Source organism: Oncorhynchus mykiss, chromosome 9, assembly GCF_057628025.1.
Source record: "Oncorhynchus mykiss isolate SJ-2025 chromosome 9, ASM5762802v1, whole genome shotgun sequence".
Taxonomy (NCBI): Eukaryota; Metazoa; Chordata; class Actinopteri; order Salmoniformes; family Salmonidae; genus Oncorhynchus; species Oncorhynchus mykiss.
In genome coordinates, this window is record NC_143030.1 from 67363262 (window position 1) to 67378447 (window position 15186).

Below are 15186 nucleotides of genomic sequence, written 5' to 3' on the forward strand. Positions count from 1 at the left end.
TGCTTTGGGTAATTCTCTAAACGAGGGAGCCTGATGCTTTGGGTGATACTCTCAAAATGAGGGAGCCTGATGCTTTGGGTTATTCTCTAAATGAGGGAGCCTGATGCTTTGGGTTATCCTCTAAACGAGGGAGCATGATGCTTTGGGTTACCCTCTAACGAGGGAGCATGATGCTTTGGGTTACCCTCTAACGAGGGAGCATGATGCTTTGGGTTACCCTCTAACGAGGGAGCCTGATGCTTTGGGTTATTCTCTAATGAGGGAGCCTGATGCTTTGGGTTATTCTCTATCGAGGGAGTCTGATGCTTTGGATTATTCTCTAATGAGGGAGCCTGATGCTTTGGGTTATTCTCTAAACGAGGGAGCCTGGTGCTTTGGGTTATTCTCTAAACAAGGGAGCCTGATGCTTTGGGTAATTCTCTAAACGAGGGAGCCTGATGCTTTGGGTAATTCTCTAATGAGGGAGCCTGATGCTTTGGGTAATTCTCTAATGAGGGAGCCTGATGCTTTGGGTGATACTCTCAAAATGAGGGAGCCTGATGCTTTGGGTTATTCTCTAAATGAGGGAGCCTGATGCTTTGGGTTATCCTCTAAACGAGGGAGCCTGATGCTTTGGGTAATTCTCTAAACGAGGGAGCCTGATGCTTTGGGTAATTCTCTAAACGAGGGAGCCTGATGCTTTGGGTAATTCTCTAAATGAGGGAGCCTGATGCTCTGGGTTATCCTCTAAACGAGGGAGCCTGATGCTTTGTGTTAATGCTCATGATGTCACGAGTCCATCTGTTCTGTTTGACCTTGAATTATGTGTCGGGGAGGTTAGTCTGCTGCTTCACTAACATCACTGTTGGTATCCTGCAGTGGGCTCCAAATGAGCAAGGACAGTGAAAAGTGCATAATGTTTCTGTTTGACAGTATGTGAGGGTAAAAGGCTATTTGGCTCGTCAGGTGTCATGATATAGTGGTTAGCATATAGTTCATACATACTGTAGCTTACATCTTCTGGTATTAACTGTTGAGTAATAAACATACATGAGAACCATATATCAAGTGTTATATCCAAGTTACTCATATGGGTTTGAATTTGCCTCAACAATGTTAACTCTCACCAGAAGCCCAAACCACTAGTGTACTATCACAATACAAAGGGCATTACCGTACACCAACATGACTGTCAAACCACTAGTGTACTGCCACAATACACAGAAGAAGGGCATTGCTGTACACCAACATGAACCCAACTATCAAACCACTAGTCCTGTGGTAGGACTCTCCTCTCAACATAAAACACTGGCAGCCCATGTCCAGTTCACTCCCAGTTCTACAGGGCTTTGAGTGATTAACATGAGAGGATAGGGTTGGTTGGCTAGCCCTGAGTTGAATCTGGCTAGCAGCTGTTAGGAAATGGCACTTTTCTTGAGAAGAGTATCTCGAGCAGAGTGAGAGTGAGAGAGGCTGGTGTTGATTCAATGTCTTGCGAATGTAGAAAGAAACAACAAACATTGTAGTGAACCATATATTAGGCTACATGTCAAAAGTTCAGTTGTCAGCATTTAAACAGTGTGACAAGTATTTGATACACTGACAATTTTGCAGGTTTTCCTACTTACAAAGCATGTAGAGGTCTGTAATTTTTATCATAGGTACACTTCAACTGTGAGAGACGGAATCTAAAACAAAAATCCAGAAAATCACATTGTATCATTTTTAAGTAATTAATTTGTACTTGCACACACTGTTCCCGGCCGCAAACCTGAACCTATAGGGGAGGGTCCGGGTGGGCATCTACCCTCGGTGGCGGCTCCGGTTCTGGACGCAGCCCCCCCTCCTTACACTGATCCCTCCGCCTTTGTATATCTGGACCGTGGATCATCGCCGGAGGCCCCGGACTGGGAACCGTCGCCGGAGACCCAGGACTGGGGACCGTCGCCGGAGGCTCTGGACTGGGAACCGTCGCCGGAAGCTCTGGACTGGGAACCGTCGCCGGAAGCTCTGGACTGGGAACTGTCGCCGGAAGCTCTGGACTGGGGACCGTTGCCGGAAGCTCTGGACTGGGAACTGTCGCCGGAAGCTCTGGACTGGGGACCGTCGCCGGAAGCTCTGGACTGGGGACCGTCGCCGGAAGCTCTGGACTGGGGACCGTCGCCGGAAGCTCTGGACTGGGGACCGTCGCCGGAAGCTCTGGACTGTGGTGGCGCACAGGAGGCATGGTGCGTGGGACCGGTACAGGTGGCACCGGGCTGAAGACACACACCTCAGGGCGAGTGCAGGGAGCAGGCACAGGACGTACTGGACTGTGGAGGCACACTGGAGGCCTGGTGCGTGGGACCGGTACAGGTGGCACCGGGCTGAAGACATGCACCTCAGGGCGAGTGCGGGGAAGAGGCACAGGACGTACTGGACTGTGGAGGCGCACTAGAGGACTGGTGCGTGGGACCGGTACAGGTGGCACCGGGCTGAAGACACGCACAGCGCGAGTGCGGGGAGCAGGCACAGGACGTACTGGACTGTGGATGCGCACTGGAGGTCTGCAGCGTAGAGCTGGCACAATCCATCCTGACTGGATGTTTATTTTCGCCCTGCAAATGCAGGCGCTGGCACAGGACGCACTGGGCTGTGAAGACGCACTGGAAACACAGTGCGCAGAGCCGGCGCAGGATATCCTGGTCCAAGGAGGTGTACTGGAGACCAGGAGCGCTGAGCCGGCACCATCCGTTCTGGCTGGATGCCCATTCTAGCCTGGCCAATGTGAGGAGCTGGAATAGAGCGCACCGGGCTATGAATACGAACTGGAGACATTGTGCGCATCACTGCGTAACACGGTGTCTGACAAGTCACACGCTCCCCACGGTAAGCATGAGGAGTTGGCTCAGGTCTCCTGTGTGCCTCCCCCCCAAAAAAATTTTTGGAGCTGCCTCTCGGGCTTCTGTGCTAGCTGTGTCCCCTCGTATCGTCGTCGTTCCTCCTGCGCTATCTCCATCTGCTTCCATGGTAGGCAGTCCTTTCCAGTCATGATTTCCTCCCACGTCCAGTATCCTTTACCATCCAAAATCTCGTCCCATGTCCATGATGTCTGCTCCTCCTGGCCATGCTGCTTGGTCCGTATAAAGATGAGACCAAGGCGCAGCGTGAGTAGAGCTCCACATGTTTTTAATAAAACTGAAACTCAGCAAAACAAAACAAACAAGCACAAACGAAACGTGAAGCTATACGAATAGTGCAGACAGGCAACTAAACATAGAACAAGATCCCACAAACACCAAATGGCTACCTAAATGTGATCCCCAATCAGAGACAACGATAAACAGCTGTCTCTGATTGGGAACCATATAAGGCCAACATAGATATACAAAAACCCCTAGACCTACAAAACTCTAGACACACAAAAACCCTAGACAATACAAAAACCCAATACAAAAACTAGCATACCCACCCTAGTCACACCCTGACCTAACCAAAAGATAAAGAAAACAAAGATATCTCAGGTCTGGGCGTGACAGCCGTTGCCAGAGAATTGAACATTCATTTCTTTACCAATGTCGTTTTAGAGAATTTGGCAGTACGTCCAACCGGCCTCACAACCTCAGACCACGTGTAACTACACGTGCCCTCCACATCCGGCTTCTTTACCTGCGGGATCGTCTGAGACCAGCCACCCGGACAGCTGATGAAACTGTGGGTTTGCACAACCCAATAGTATCTGCACAAACTGTCAGAAACCATCTTGGGGAAGCTCATCTGCATCCTCAACATCCTACCAGGGTCTTGACCTGACAGCAGTTCAGCATCATAACTGACTTTAGTTGGCAAATGCTCACCTTCGATAGCCACTGGCACGCTGGAGAAGTGTGCTCTTCACGGATGCTCCCGGTTTCAACTGTACCGGGAAGATGGCTTGTATGGCGTCGTGTGGGCGAGCAGCTTGCTGATGTCATCATTGTGAACAGAGTGCCCCATGGTGGCGGTGGGGTTATGGTATGGGCAGGCATAAGCTACGGACAATGAACACAATTGCATTTTATCGATGGCAATCTGATCACAGAGATACCGTGATCAGATCCATACCTATAACGACATAAGGCGAGACCCAGACGCAGACACAGGAGGCAGATGGTTTGAGTTCTGCTATATATTAGAATCCAATGGATAGACAAAAGGCAGGTCGGGGACAGGCAAGAGTTCATAGCCAGGGCAGAGTCCAAAACGGTACAGGGCGTCAGGCAGGCTCGAGGTCAGGGGCAGGCAGAGTGGTCAGGCAGGCGGGCTCAGAGTCAGGACAGACAAGGATCAAAACCAGGAGGATGAGAAAAAGAGAGACTGGGGGAAAAAAACAGGAGCTGAGAGAAAACTGCTGGTTGACTTGGCAAACAAGACGAACTGGCACAGACAGACAGAAAACACAAGGTTATCTCACCAGTCCACCAGTATTTAAGAATGGAATCGACTTGACTGTAGCGAGATATATAATTTGATGTTCTGTATACAGACCCTACTTTCCTCTACTTACCCCCACACACTCACTCATTCTCTCTGTCTTTCTCTCTCTTTTCTCCTCCCCTAGCTGGTGAAGCTATGCAGTGGGATGATCGAGGCAGGGAAGGCGTATGTCAGTGCCAACAAACTCTTTGTGAATGGAATCCGGGACCTGTCCCAGCAATGCAAGAAGGATGAGATGATCTCGGTGAGGTTCAGTTGGATCCAGAATAAAGTCCAATTTCAAGTCTATTCAACACTCATCTATTGGTTAGGTTACAGCCTCATAACCTTGTTATTGAACACACTGACTGAATATCTATCACATACTACACATGACGGTACATCTATGTTTTCTGGATATTTAAGGCTCATCACATAACTTGTCTCCCTATGTACATACTACTAAACTCAGCAAACAAAGAAACTCACTGTCAACTGCGTTTATTTTCATAAAATGTAACGTGTAAATATTTGTATGATCATAACAAGATTCAACAACTGAGACATAAACTGAACAAGTTCCACAGACATGTGACTACAGAAATTGAATAATGTGTCCCAGTAACAAAGGGGGGGGTCAAAATCAAAAGTGACAGTCAGTATCTGGTGTGGCCACCAGCTGCATTAAGTACTACAGTGTATCACCCCTCACGGACTGCACTCGATGTACCAGTTCTTGCTGTGAGATGTTACCCCGCTCTTCCACCGAGGCACCTGCAAGTTCCCGGACATTTCTGGGGGGAATGGCCCTAGCCCTCACCCTCCGATCCAACAGGTCCCAGACGTGCTCAATGGGATTGAGGCTCTTCGCTGGCCATGGCAGAACACTGACATTCCTGTCTTGTAGGAAATCACGCATAGAATGAGCATTATGGCTGGTGGCATTGTCATGCTGGAGGGTCATGTCAGGATGAGCCTGCAGGAAGGGTACCACATGAGGGAGGAGGATGTCCTCCTAACGCTCAATCCTTCGACGATAAACGCAAATCCGATCGCCACGCCCAGTGAGACAAAACTGCGACTCGTCAGTGAAGAGCACTTTTTGTCAGTCCTGTCTGGTCCAGCGACGGTGGGTTTGTGCCCATAGGCGACGTTGTTGTCGGTGATGTCTGGTGAGGGCCTGCCTTACAACAGGCCTACAAGCCCTCAGTCCAGCCTCTCTCAGCCTATTGTGGACAGTCTGAGCACTGATGGAGGGATTGTGCGTTCCTGGTGTAACTCAGTTGTTGTTGCCATCTTGTACCTGTCCTGCAGGTGTGATGTTCGGATGTACCGATCCTGTGCAGGTGTTGTTACACGTGGTCTGCCACTGCGAGGACGATCAGCCGTCCGTCCTGTCCCCTTGTAGCGCTGTCTTAGGCGTATCACAGTACGGACATAGCAATTTATTGCCCTGGCCACATCTGCAGTCCTCATGTCTCCCTGCAGTATGCCTAAGGCATGTTCACGCAGATGAGCAGGGACCCTGGGCATCTTTCTTTTGGTGTTTTTTCCAGAGACAGTAGAATGGCTTCTTTAGTGTCCTAAGTTTTCATAACTGTGACCTTAATTGTCTACCGTCTGTAAGCTGTTAGTGTCTTAACAACCGTTCCACAGGTGCATGTTCATTAATTGTTTATGGTTCATTGAACAGGCATGGGAAACAGTGTTTAAACCCTTTACAATGAAGATCTGTGAAGTTATTTGGATTTTTACAAATTATCTTTGAAAAACAGGGTCCTGAAAAAGGGACGTTTCTTTTTTTGCTGAGTTTATAAAACATTTGGTTGAATGTCATGGGCTCTCTACTTAATGCTTAGTCTTGGGAGTGGTTGGTGCTTTCCTGCTCTCTGACCGCATGCCTGAGTAAGTCTGTGTGTAAACCTGAATACTCTACTAATGGATTAGTCAGTGTCAGAGGAGGAATCAGGCCTGGAGTGGGGACTTACTACAGTACGTCTTGGCCAGGCTTTCAAGACCAGCGTCTCCAGTACTTTCTCCCTAAGAGCTGATTATCCACCAACATTAAGGACTGCTAGTGCTTGGCTTCCCAATAGGTTTACCCTTATGTCTAATTCTGAGGATCAATAATGCTCTTATTTGTCATTTTTCATTAATATAAAAGAGCCTGGCCTCCAGTGATGTTTCCCTTAGTTTTGTTCTCTTACTGTTGTACAATATGGGGGAAACAATCCTCTTTTTTACTACAAATGTTAGTGTCAACCAGTAAAATTGACCAATTTAAACTTAATTTGACTATTTGTGTATGTAAATTAGCTACTTTCATAAATAAAATTAATCAAAATTTGCACTCTTGTATTTTTTTGTGGCTCTTGGACTTGGCATAGCAGCATTAGCAAAGTGAACTGGATCTCTCGGTCTCTAATCTTGTTAATATGCTGTAATACAATATTCTGAAGCTATTGTGTCTTGTTTTCCTTGCAGGAGTGCCTGGAGAAGTGTGGGGAGAGCCTCCAGGAAATAGTCAACTACCACATGGTAAGTCTCCCCCCCCTCTCTTCCCCAAACTGTCCCCACATACTCTAGTCCAGATACTGTATGTCCATAGGGACCAGGCAGCACTGAGCACAGTGATTTCATCACATCTTGAAATGCTAACATGGACCGGCATTTAGGCCTCGCAAGGGTCTCCTATTCCCTCTAACACAAGCCTGGGGGGTCAGTCTGACCTGGCTTTAAATGATTCAACATGCAGCAACATTTCATTCACAAATCATTCAATGTCTCTTTTTCTCGGTTATTTGATGGCTGTCCTGACTCTCTGTGGTCGCGTAACTATGACCATCTGCAAATCAGCACACTTTCTTGAAGGTCAATTCCACCACTTTTCAACCTGATCGTGGACTACAGGATGCTGATCGTGTACTATAGGAAAAGTCTCATTAACATCGACAGGACTGAAGTGGAGACTGGTGGGGCAGAGACTGGGGGGGAGAGACTGGGGGGGGGAGAGGTGAGGCACAACTGGGGGGAAACAGACTGGGGGGGAGAGAGGTGAGGCACAACTGGGGGGAAACAGACTGGGGGGAGATGGGGAGAGAGAGTGGAAGAGAGACTGGTGTGAGACGGGGGATTGGAGGAGAGACTGCAGTGGGAGAGGTTGGGGGGGAGTTTGGAGTGGAGAGAGTGGAGGAGAGACTGGGGGGGAAAGACTGGGAGAGAGAGAGTGGGAGAGAGACTGGGGGAGGGGGGGGGGGGGGGGGGGCTGGGAAAGAGACTGTGGGAGGTGCGGGCTTATTGCCAAGTCTTAATGTAATTAAACAGTTACTTACCAGTATTTATTTGCACACATTCCCTGGATAATCAACAGGGGTACAGCAAATGTGACCATCCAGAGCTGTGAAGCTGGCAGCTGTAGACAAAGCACCCCTGTAGACAAAGCACCCCCAAAGCACCCCTTCACGTTCCCTGTAAGGATCAGCCAGGAGGGATTCTCTAGATCCTGGTCCAGGGGAGGGGGATTCTGCTACATTTAGATTGGATTCTCTGCGTTAGTAGAATTCTCAAGTGGGATGACAAGATCTGAGGCCTCATTTATCAACTTTGCATAAATTTAACACTAAATATCTGCATGCGCCATTTCTGAAAATATGTTTTGGGGTATATTTTGTGCGTACGCAAAGTTTCTAAACGAGGCCCCTGGTCTCTTGGGCATGGTAACTGTTGATGGATGAGAGGAGACAGTGGGATTCTAGCATTACACCAAAAGCATTCCTGCAACCTTTCCATGCAGAGAGTTAGTGTTATGGTTAGTTTATACTAGAGGTCGACCGATTATGGTTTTTCAACGCCGATACCGATTATTGGAGCACCGAGAAAAGCTGATACCGATTAAATCGGCCAATTTTTATATATATATATATATATATATATATATATATATATATATATATATATATATATATATATATATATATATATATATATATATATATATATATATTTGTAATAATGACAATTACAACAATACTGAATTAACACTTTTTAAAAAACTTAATATAATAGATAAATAAAAATAACGTTTGAGTTCCTTGCTCAGAACATGAGAACATACAGTGGGGCAAAAAAGTATTTAGTCAGCCACCAATTGTGCAAGTTCTCCCACTTAAAAAGATGAGAGAGGCCTGTAATTTTCATCATAGGTACACTTCAACTATGACAGACAAAATGGGAAAAAAAATCCAGAAAATCACATGAGAAAAAAAAAGGCTCCTCTGTCCTCCACTCGTTACCTGTATTAATGGCACCTGTTTGAACTTGTTATCAGTATAAAGTCCATATAAACTCTATCCACCACCCCTGTTTCTGTCTTGGTAGATGGATCAGTGAACCTCTCCCCAGTCGGCAGACGACAGTCTCTCTTTCCTCACACAGGGAGCACCTGTGTCATCTTGGCCTATTAAGACAATTTATCTCCAGCCGCTCTGCCTCCACACACACAGGCTGCTGTCACCATAAAGCAGCTACACACAGGCTGCTGTCATCTCAGGCTGCTGTCACCACAAAGCAGCTACACACAGGCTGCTGTCACCATAAAGCAGCTACACACAGGCTGCTGTCACCATAAAGCAGCTACACACAGGCTGCTGTCACCACAAAGCAGTTACACACAGGCTGCTGTCACCATAAAGCAGCTACACACAGGCTGCTGTCACCATAAAGCAGCTACACACAGGCTGCTGTCATCTCAGGCTGCTGTCACCACAAAGCAGCTACACACAGGCTGCTGTCACCACAAAGCCGCTACACACAGGCTGCTGTCACCACAGGCTTCTGTCATCTCAGGCTGCTGTCACCACAAAGCAGCTACACACAGGCTGCTGTCACCATAAAGCAGCTACACACAGGCTGCTGTCATCTCAGGCTGCTGTCACCACAAAGCAGCTACACACAGGCTGCTGTCACCACAGGCTTCTGTCATCTCAGGCTGCTGTCACCACAAAGCAGCTACACACAGGCTGCTGTCACCACAAAGCAGCTACACACAGGCTGCTGTCACCACAGGCTGCTGTCACCACAGGCTGCTGTCACCACAAAGCAGCTACACACAGACTGCTTTCACCACAAAGCAGCTACACACAGACTGCTGTCACCACAAAGAAGCTACACACAGACTGCTGTCACCACAGGCTGCTGTTGCCGCAAAGCAGCCCGGGAATGCCCCAGGCTGCTCAACACAACCCTACCGCTGAGCTGAGCCAGGCTGCTCAACACAACCCTACCGTTGAGCCAGGCTGCTCAACACAACCGTTGAGCCAGGCTGCTCAACACAACCCTACCGCTGAGCTGAGCCAGGCTGGGCTAGGAAACCCCTCAGCACTTTTCTGTGTCTAGTCTACACACACACACACACACAGTGAGCAACCTGGAGGTATGTTAACTACAAACCTCTCTAGTTAAAACTCTGTGGGTTACTGACGCAGAGCAAGCAGTCACTTCAATCCTCCCCCAGGCTATCCATCAACATGTCAGATGGACATCCCATGAGGGTGTCCACTCTTGTCAACCACTAGTGTTTATGTCCAGGCCCTACAGGCCTTGTTGATTGGATTTGAATTATCCACGTGTCTGGGAGATTTCTTGGTTGCACAAGATTTCAATTCTCACTTGCTGTTTTGTGGATTATGATCTTAGATGAGACAAAGCAGAATAATCGCCACACACAGCGACAGAGAGAGATGTTGCTGTTTAGTGTTTTCCCTCTGCCTTGCCAAACTCGGCACCCGCCTCCTAAGACACCGCTTCATTTGAGAGCGATCCTACAAACCTTTAGAAGGGTCAAAAGCACAAAAAGCAGAGGCCTAACTCTCTGATTAGCATATTTATGGCTGGTTGGATGAGGCAAAGTCTCGTGTAAAAAAAAGGAATTCCCTCATTTGCTAATCAAGTGGGGTGCTAGATCCTGACCTGATGGGAGAAACACACTACACTTCCAACAGGAAGGACTGTTCTGGTGCACTCCTCCCTCTGTCTCTCTACCTCTTTCTCTCCTTCTTTCTCTGCTCTCTCTCATTATCTCACTATCTGTTTCTCTCACTCTCTCTCTTTCTCCTTCTCTCTCCTCTCTCTTTCTCCTTCTCTCTCTGCTCTCTCTCGTTTTCTCACTCTCTTTCTCCTTCTCTCTCTTTCTCCTTCTCTCTCTTTCTCCTTCTCTCTCTCTTGCCTTCTTTGGACCCAGTGAAGTTTATAGAGTAATAAAACAGTGTAAATACCTTGTGATTTACACCAGTACTCTGTAGCATTGTGGTTACAACTTCTGGTGTTAATTGATGAAAATGACATGGCTCGTGGTGGTGTTAGGTTTGCCTTGCTGACGTATGTGGTCTAAAAGTCTTAATAAAATTATCTTGTGACGTCATTGTAATTGTATGTTGATCCACAGGTATGTTATTTTCCGTGTACTAAGATCACTCAATGCTGTGTTCAAATCATGTGCCGTAGTTACTGTATGTGGTTGAGGGTTTACTTTGGTCAACCCACTCCTAAAATTCATCCCAAATCTGCTTTCTAATCTGGACACAGCCAATCTCCCAGCTGCCAATCACTTTGTCCCTCAATCAGAGAGAGGATGGGCCACCATCCACCCTACCTCTGACCTAACCCTGCTACTCGCTAAACACGGACATCAAATTCAATTGTGTTATGGGCAAAACCAGAAAAGAACCATTTGCTCTCTTCACCATGTACTGTTCTGTAGCTGTGGTAAAGATTCAGTAGTGCCGCCACATTTGTACCCAAAGCCTCTCTTCACTCTCTCACTGTCTTCCTCCCCTCCCTTTCCCTCTCTCGCCCCCCTCCTCCCCTCTCTCTCGCGCCCTTTCTCCCCTCCCTTTTCCTCTCTCGGTCCCTTCCTCCTCTCTCTCCCCCTCTTGCGCCCTTCATCCCCTCCCTCTCGCGACCTTCCCTCTCTCTCTCTCCCTCTCTCTCTTCCTCCACTCCCTCTCTTGCTCCCTTCCTCCCCTCCCCTCTCTCTCTCTCCCTCTCTCCCCTCTCTCTCTTCCTCCCCTCCCTCTCTCGCTCCCTTCCTCCCCTCCCTCTCTCGCTCCCTTCCTCCCCTCCGCTCACTCTCTTACTCCACTCCCTCTCTCTCTCGCTCGCTCCCTTCCTCCCTCCCTTTCTTGCTCCCTTCCTCCCCCTCCCTCTCTCGCTCCCTTCCTCCCCCCCGCTCACTCTCTCTTACTCCACTCCCTCTCTCGCTCGCTCCCTTCCTCCCTCCCTCTCTTTCTCCCTTCCTCCCCTCCCTCTCTCGCTCCCTTTCTCTCTCTCGCTCCCTTTCTCCCTCCCTCTCTCCCTGCCCCAGTAACCTATTTTACTGCAGCCGCAGCATGGCATGTATTGATGTGAAAGCTGAATTGTGATTAAATGAACTATTATGATTGTAAAAATGAAAAACAGCAATCGCTGTGAATGTCCTTAGAATAAGAGAGGAAAGGGGGGAATTTTGAATGAAAGAGAGGATCTGGGGTGTAGTGTATGTGAGTGTGTTTGTCAGCATGTGTGTTATTCGTTTCACAATACTTGTATGCGTGGAAAGGGTGATCTCAATTTGTATTTGCATTGAATTAATTTGAGAATTAATGTTATAAATCCAGTCCTGTATCGCCCCCTGTTGGTTGAGATTGTATGTTACTGAAGGATGATCAACAGCACTGTAAAATCAGAAACCTCTCAGGATCTACATTTGTGGGCACAAAATAAGTTACATACATGCTCAAAACCTCTACCTCCACATTTGTGACCAACACATGCTAATGGAAACTCCTTTTGTGTTTCAGATTCTGTTTGATCAAGCCCAGAGATCTGTGAAGCAGCAGCTGCACAACTTTGTGAAAGAGTAAGTTTAAAACAACGTTGTCTCATGCTGTCTCTCCTATATAACTATGTAGCTTGAGACCATTTCTCACACACCCAACGTCTCCTTGTTTGGCCTGGAAGCTTTACTGATTTATGGTGTTGGTGGACAACATCATAGGTGTGAAGCAGACAGACTATCCCCAGTCTCAGGACCTTTTACCTGGGAAAAGTCAGGGGTCATGGCCCTGGTCCTGTTTCTGTCTTAACCTCCCGGGAAAAGCTGGGGTGAACTGGAAGGGAGAATAAGGAACACGCGTCTCTAACAAACTTAATTCTCCTTGGTGAATGGTCCAACCACAAACAGTATTTTCATTTTCAACCACGTATTCAACATACCAGTCCTTGGTGAATCTGTCAACCACAGACAGTATTGTCATTCCCAACCACGTATTCAACATACCAGTCCTTGGTGAATCTGTCAACCACAGGCAGTATTGTCATTCCCAACCACGTATTCAACATACCAGTCCTTGGTGAATCTGTCAACCACAGGCAGTATTGTCATTCCCAACCACGTATTCAACATACCAGTCCTTGGTGAATCTGTCAACCACAGACAGTATTGTCATTCCCAACCACGTATTCAACATACCAGTCCTTGGTGAATCTGTCAACCACAGACAGTATTGTCATTCCCAACCACGTATTCAACATACCAGTCCTTGGTGAATCTGTCAACCACAGACAGTATTGTCATTCCCAACCACGTATTCAACATACCAGTCCTTGGTGAATCTGTCAACCACAGACAGTATTGTCATTCCCAACCACGTATTCAACATACCAGTCCTTGGTGAATCTGTCAACCACAGACAGTATTGTCATTCCCAACCACGTATTCAACATACCAGTCCTTGGTGAATCTGTCAACCACAGACAGTATTGTCATTCCCTACCACGTATTCAACATACCAGTCCTTGGTGAATCTGTCAACCACAGGCAGTATTGTCATTCCCAACCATGTATTCAACATACCAGTCCTTGGTGAATCTGTCAACCACAGGCAGTATTGTCATTCCCAACCACGTATTCAACATACCAGTCCTTGGTGAATCTGTCAACCACAGGCAGTATTGTCATTCCCAACCACGTATTCAACATACCAGTCCTTGGTGAATCTGTCAACCACAGACAGTATTTACATTCCCAACCACGTATTCAACATACCAGTCCTTGGTGAATCTGTCAACCACAGACAGTATTGTCATTCCCAACCACGTATTCAACATACCAGTCCTTGGTGAATCTGTCAACCACAGACAGTATTGTCATTCCCAACCACGTATTCAACATACCAGTCCTTGGTGAATCTGTCAACCACAGACAGTATTGTCATTCCCAACCACGTATTCAACATACCAGTCCTTGGTGAATCTGTCAACCACAGACAGTATTGTCATTCCCAACCACGTATTCAACATACCAGTCCTTGGTGAATCTGTCAACCACAGACAGTATTGTCATTCCCAACCACGTATTCAACATACCAGTCCTTGGTGAATCTGTCAACCACAGACAGTATTGTCATTCCCAACCACGTATTCAACATACCAGTCCTTGGTGAATCTGTCAACCACAGACAGTATTGTCATTCCCAACCACGTATTCAACATACCAGTCCTTGGTGAATCTGTCAACCACAGACAGTATTGTCATTCCCAACCACGTATTCAACATACCAGTCCTTGGTGAATCTGTCAACCACAGACAGTATTGTCATTCCCAACCACGTATTCAACATACCAGTCCTTGGTGAATCTGTCAACCACAGACAGTATTGTCATTCCCAACCACGTATTCAACATACCAGTCCTTGGTGAATCTGTCAACCACAGACAGTATTGTCATTCCCAACCACGTATTCAACACACCAGTCCTTGGTGAATCTGTCAACCACAGACAGTATTGTCATTCCCAACCACGTATTCAACATACCAGTCCTTGGTGAATCTGTCAACCACAGACAGTATTGTCATTCCCAACCACGTATTCAACATACCAGTCCTTGGTGAATCTGTCAACCACAGACAGTATTGTCATTTCCAACCACGTATTCAACATACCAGTCCTTGGTGAATCTGTCAACCACAGACAGTAGTGTCATTCCCAACCACGTATTCAACATACCAGTCCTTGGTGAATCTGTCAACCACAGACAGTATTGTCATTCCCAACCACGTATTCAACATACCAGTCCTTGGTGAATCTGTCAACCACAGACAGTATTGTCATTCCCAACCATGTGTTCCACTTACCCCTGTTATCTGGTCAGGTACAACTAAAGGAATCACATGAAGTGTCCCTTGTTAAACCCAATCTCGCTGTCATCCCCAATTTCTCATTCTCAGGGATGTCCGTAAGTTCAAGGAGACCAAGAAGCAATTTGACCGCATGCGTGAGGACATGGAGATAGCCCAGGTGAAGAACGCCCAGGCTCCCAGGAACAAGCCCCACGAGGTGGAGGAGGCCACCGGAACACTCAGTATCACCAGAAAGTGCTTCAGACACCTGGCCCTCGACTACGTACTTCAGGTGAGACAGACAACATAACCAGAGTAATACATGGACTTAGATCCCTTTGGATCCTGTAGGTCTAGAATAGAATAGAATAGAATATAGAATATCTCAGCATGGTTATAGCTTGGCATGCCCACATGTTGTCTCCTCTGTCTCCGGACAGTTACTAAATTTGCCTCTGGGAACAGAGTGACTGATGTGGTGTGATCGCTGTAGCTTCCTCTGTGTGCAGTATGTATTGTGTCTGCCGGCACTAATGTCCTCTCTGCTCTAATTTGGAGTGTGTGTGTGTCTGTGTGACCCTGTTTGGTTTAATTGAAAGTGGCAGAAGGCAGAGAAGG

General features: G+C 47.3%; 1 protein-coding gene across 3 annotated transcripts in view; it reads left to right on the plus strand.

Annotated features, from left to right (window-relative positions):
• Nucleotides 1-15186, plus strand: part of LOC110532593 (arf-GAP with coiled-coil, ANK repeat and PH domain-containing protein 3) — a 90885-nt gene that overhangs the window by 40813 nt on the left and 34886 nt on the right. For 2 of the 3 annotated variants that reach the window (XM_090185113.1, XM_090185114.1), the window contains exons 3-6: nt 4559-4678; nt 6898-6951; nt 12249-12307; nt 14677-14860. In XM_090185113.1, coding sequence (XP_090041239.1) covers nt 4559-4678; nt 6898-6951; nt 12249-12307; nt 14677-14860 — 417 coding nt within the window. The remainder of the gene's footprint in view (nt 1-4558; nt 4679-6897; nt 6952-12248; nt 12308-14676; nt 14861-15186) is intronic. The other variant, XM_090185115.1, reaches the window with a different exon arrangement.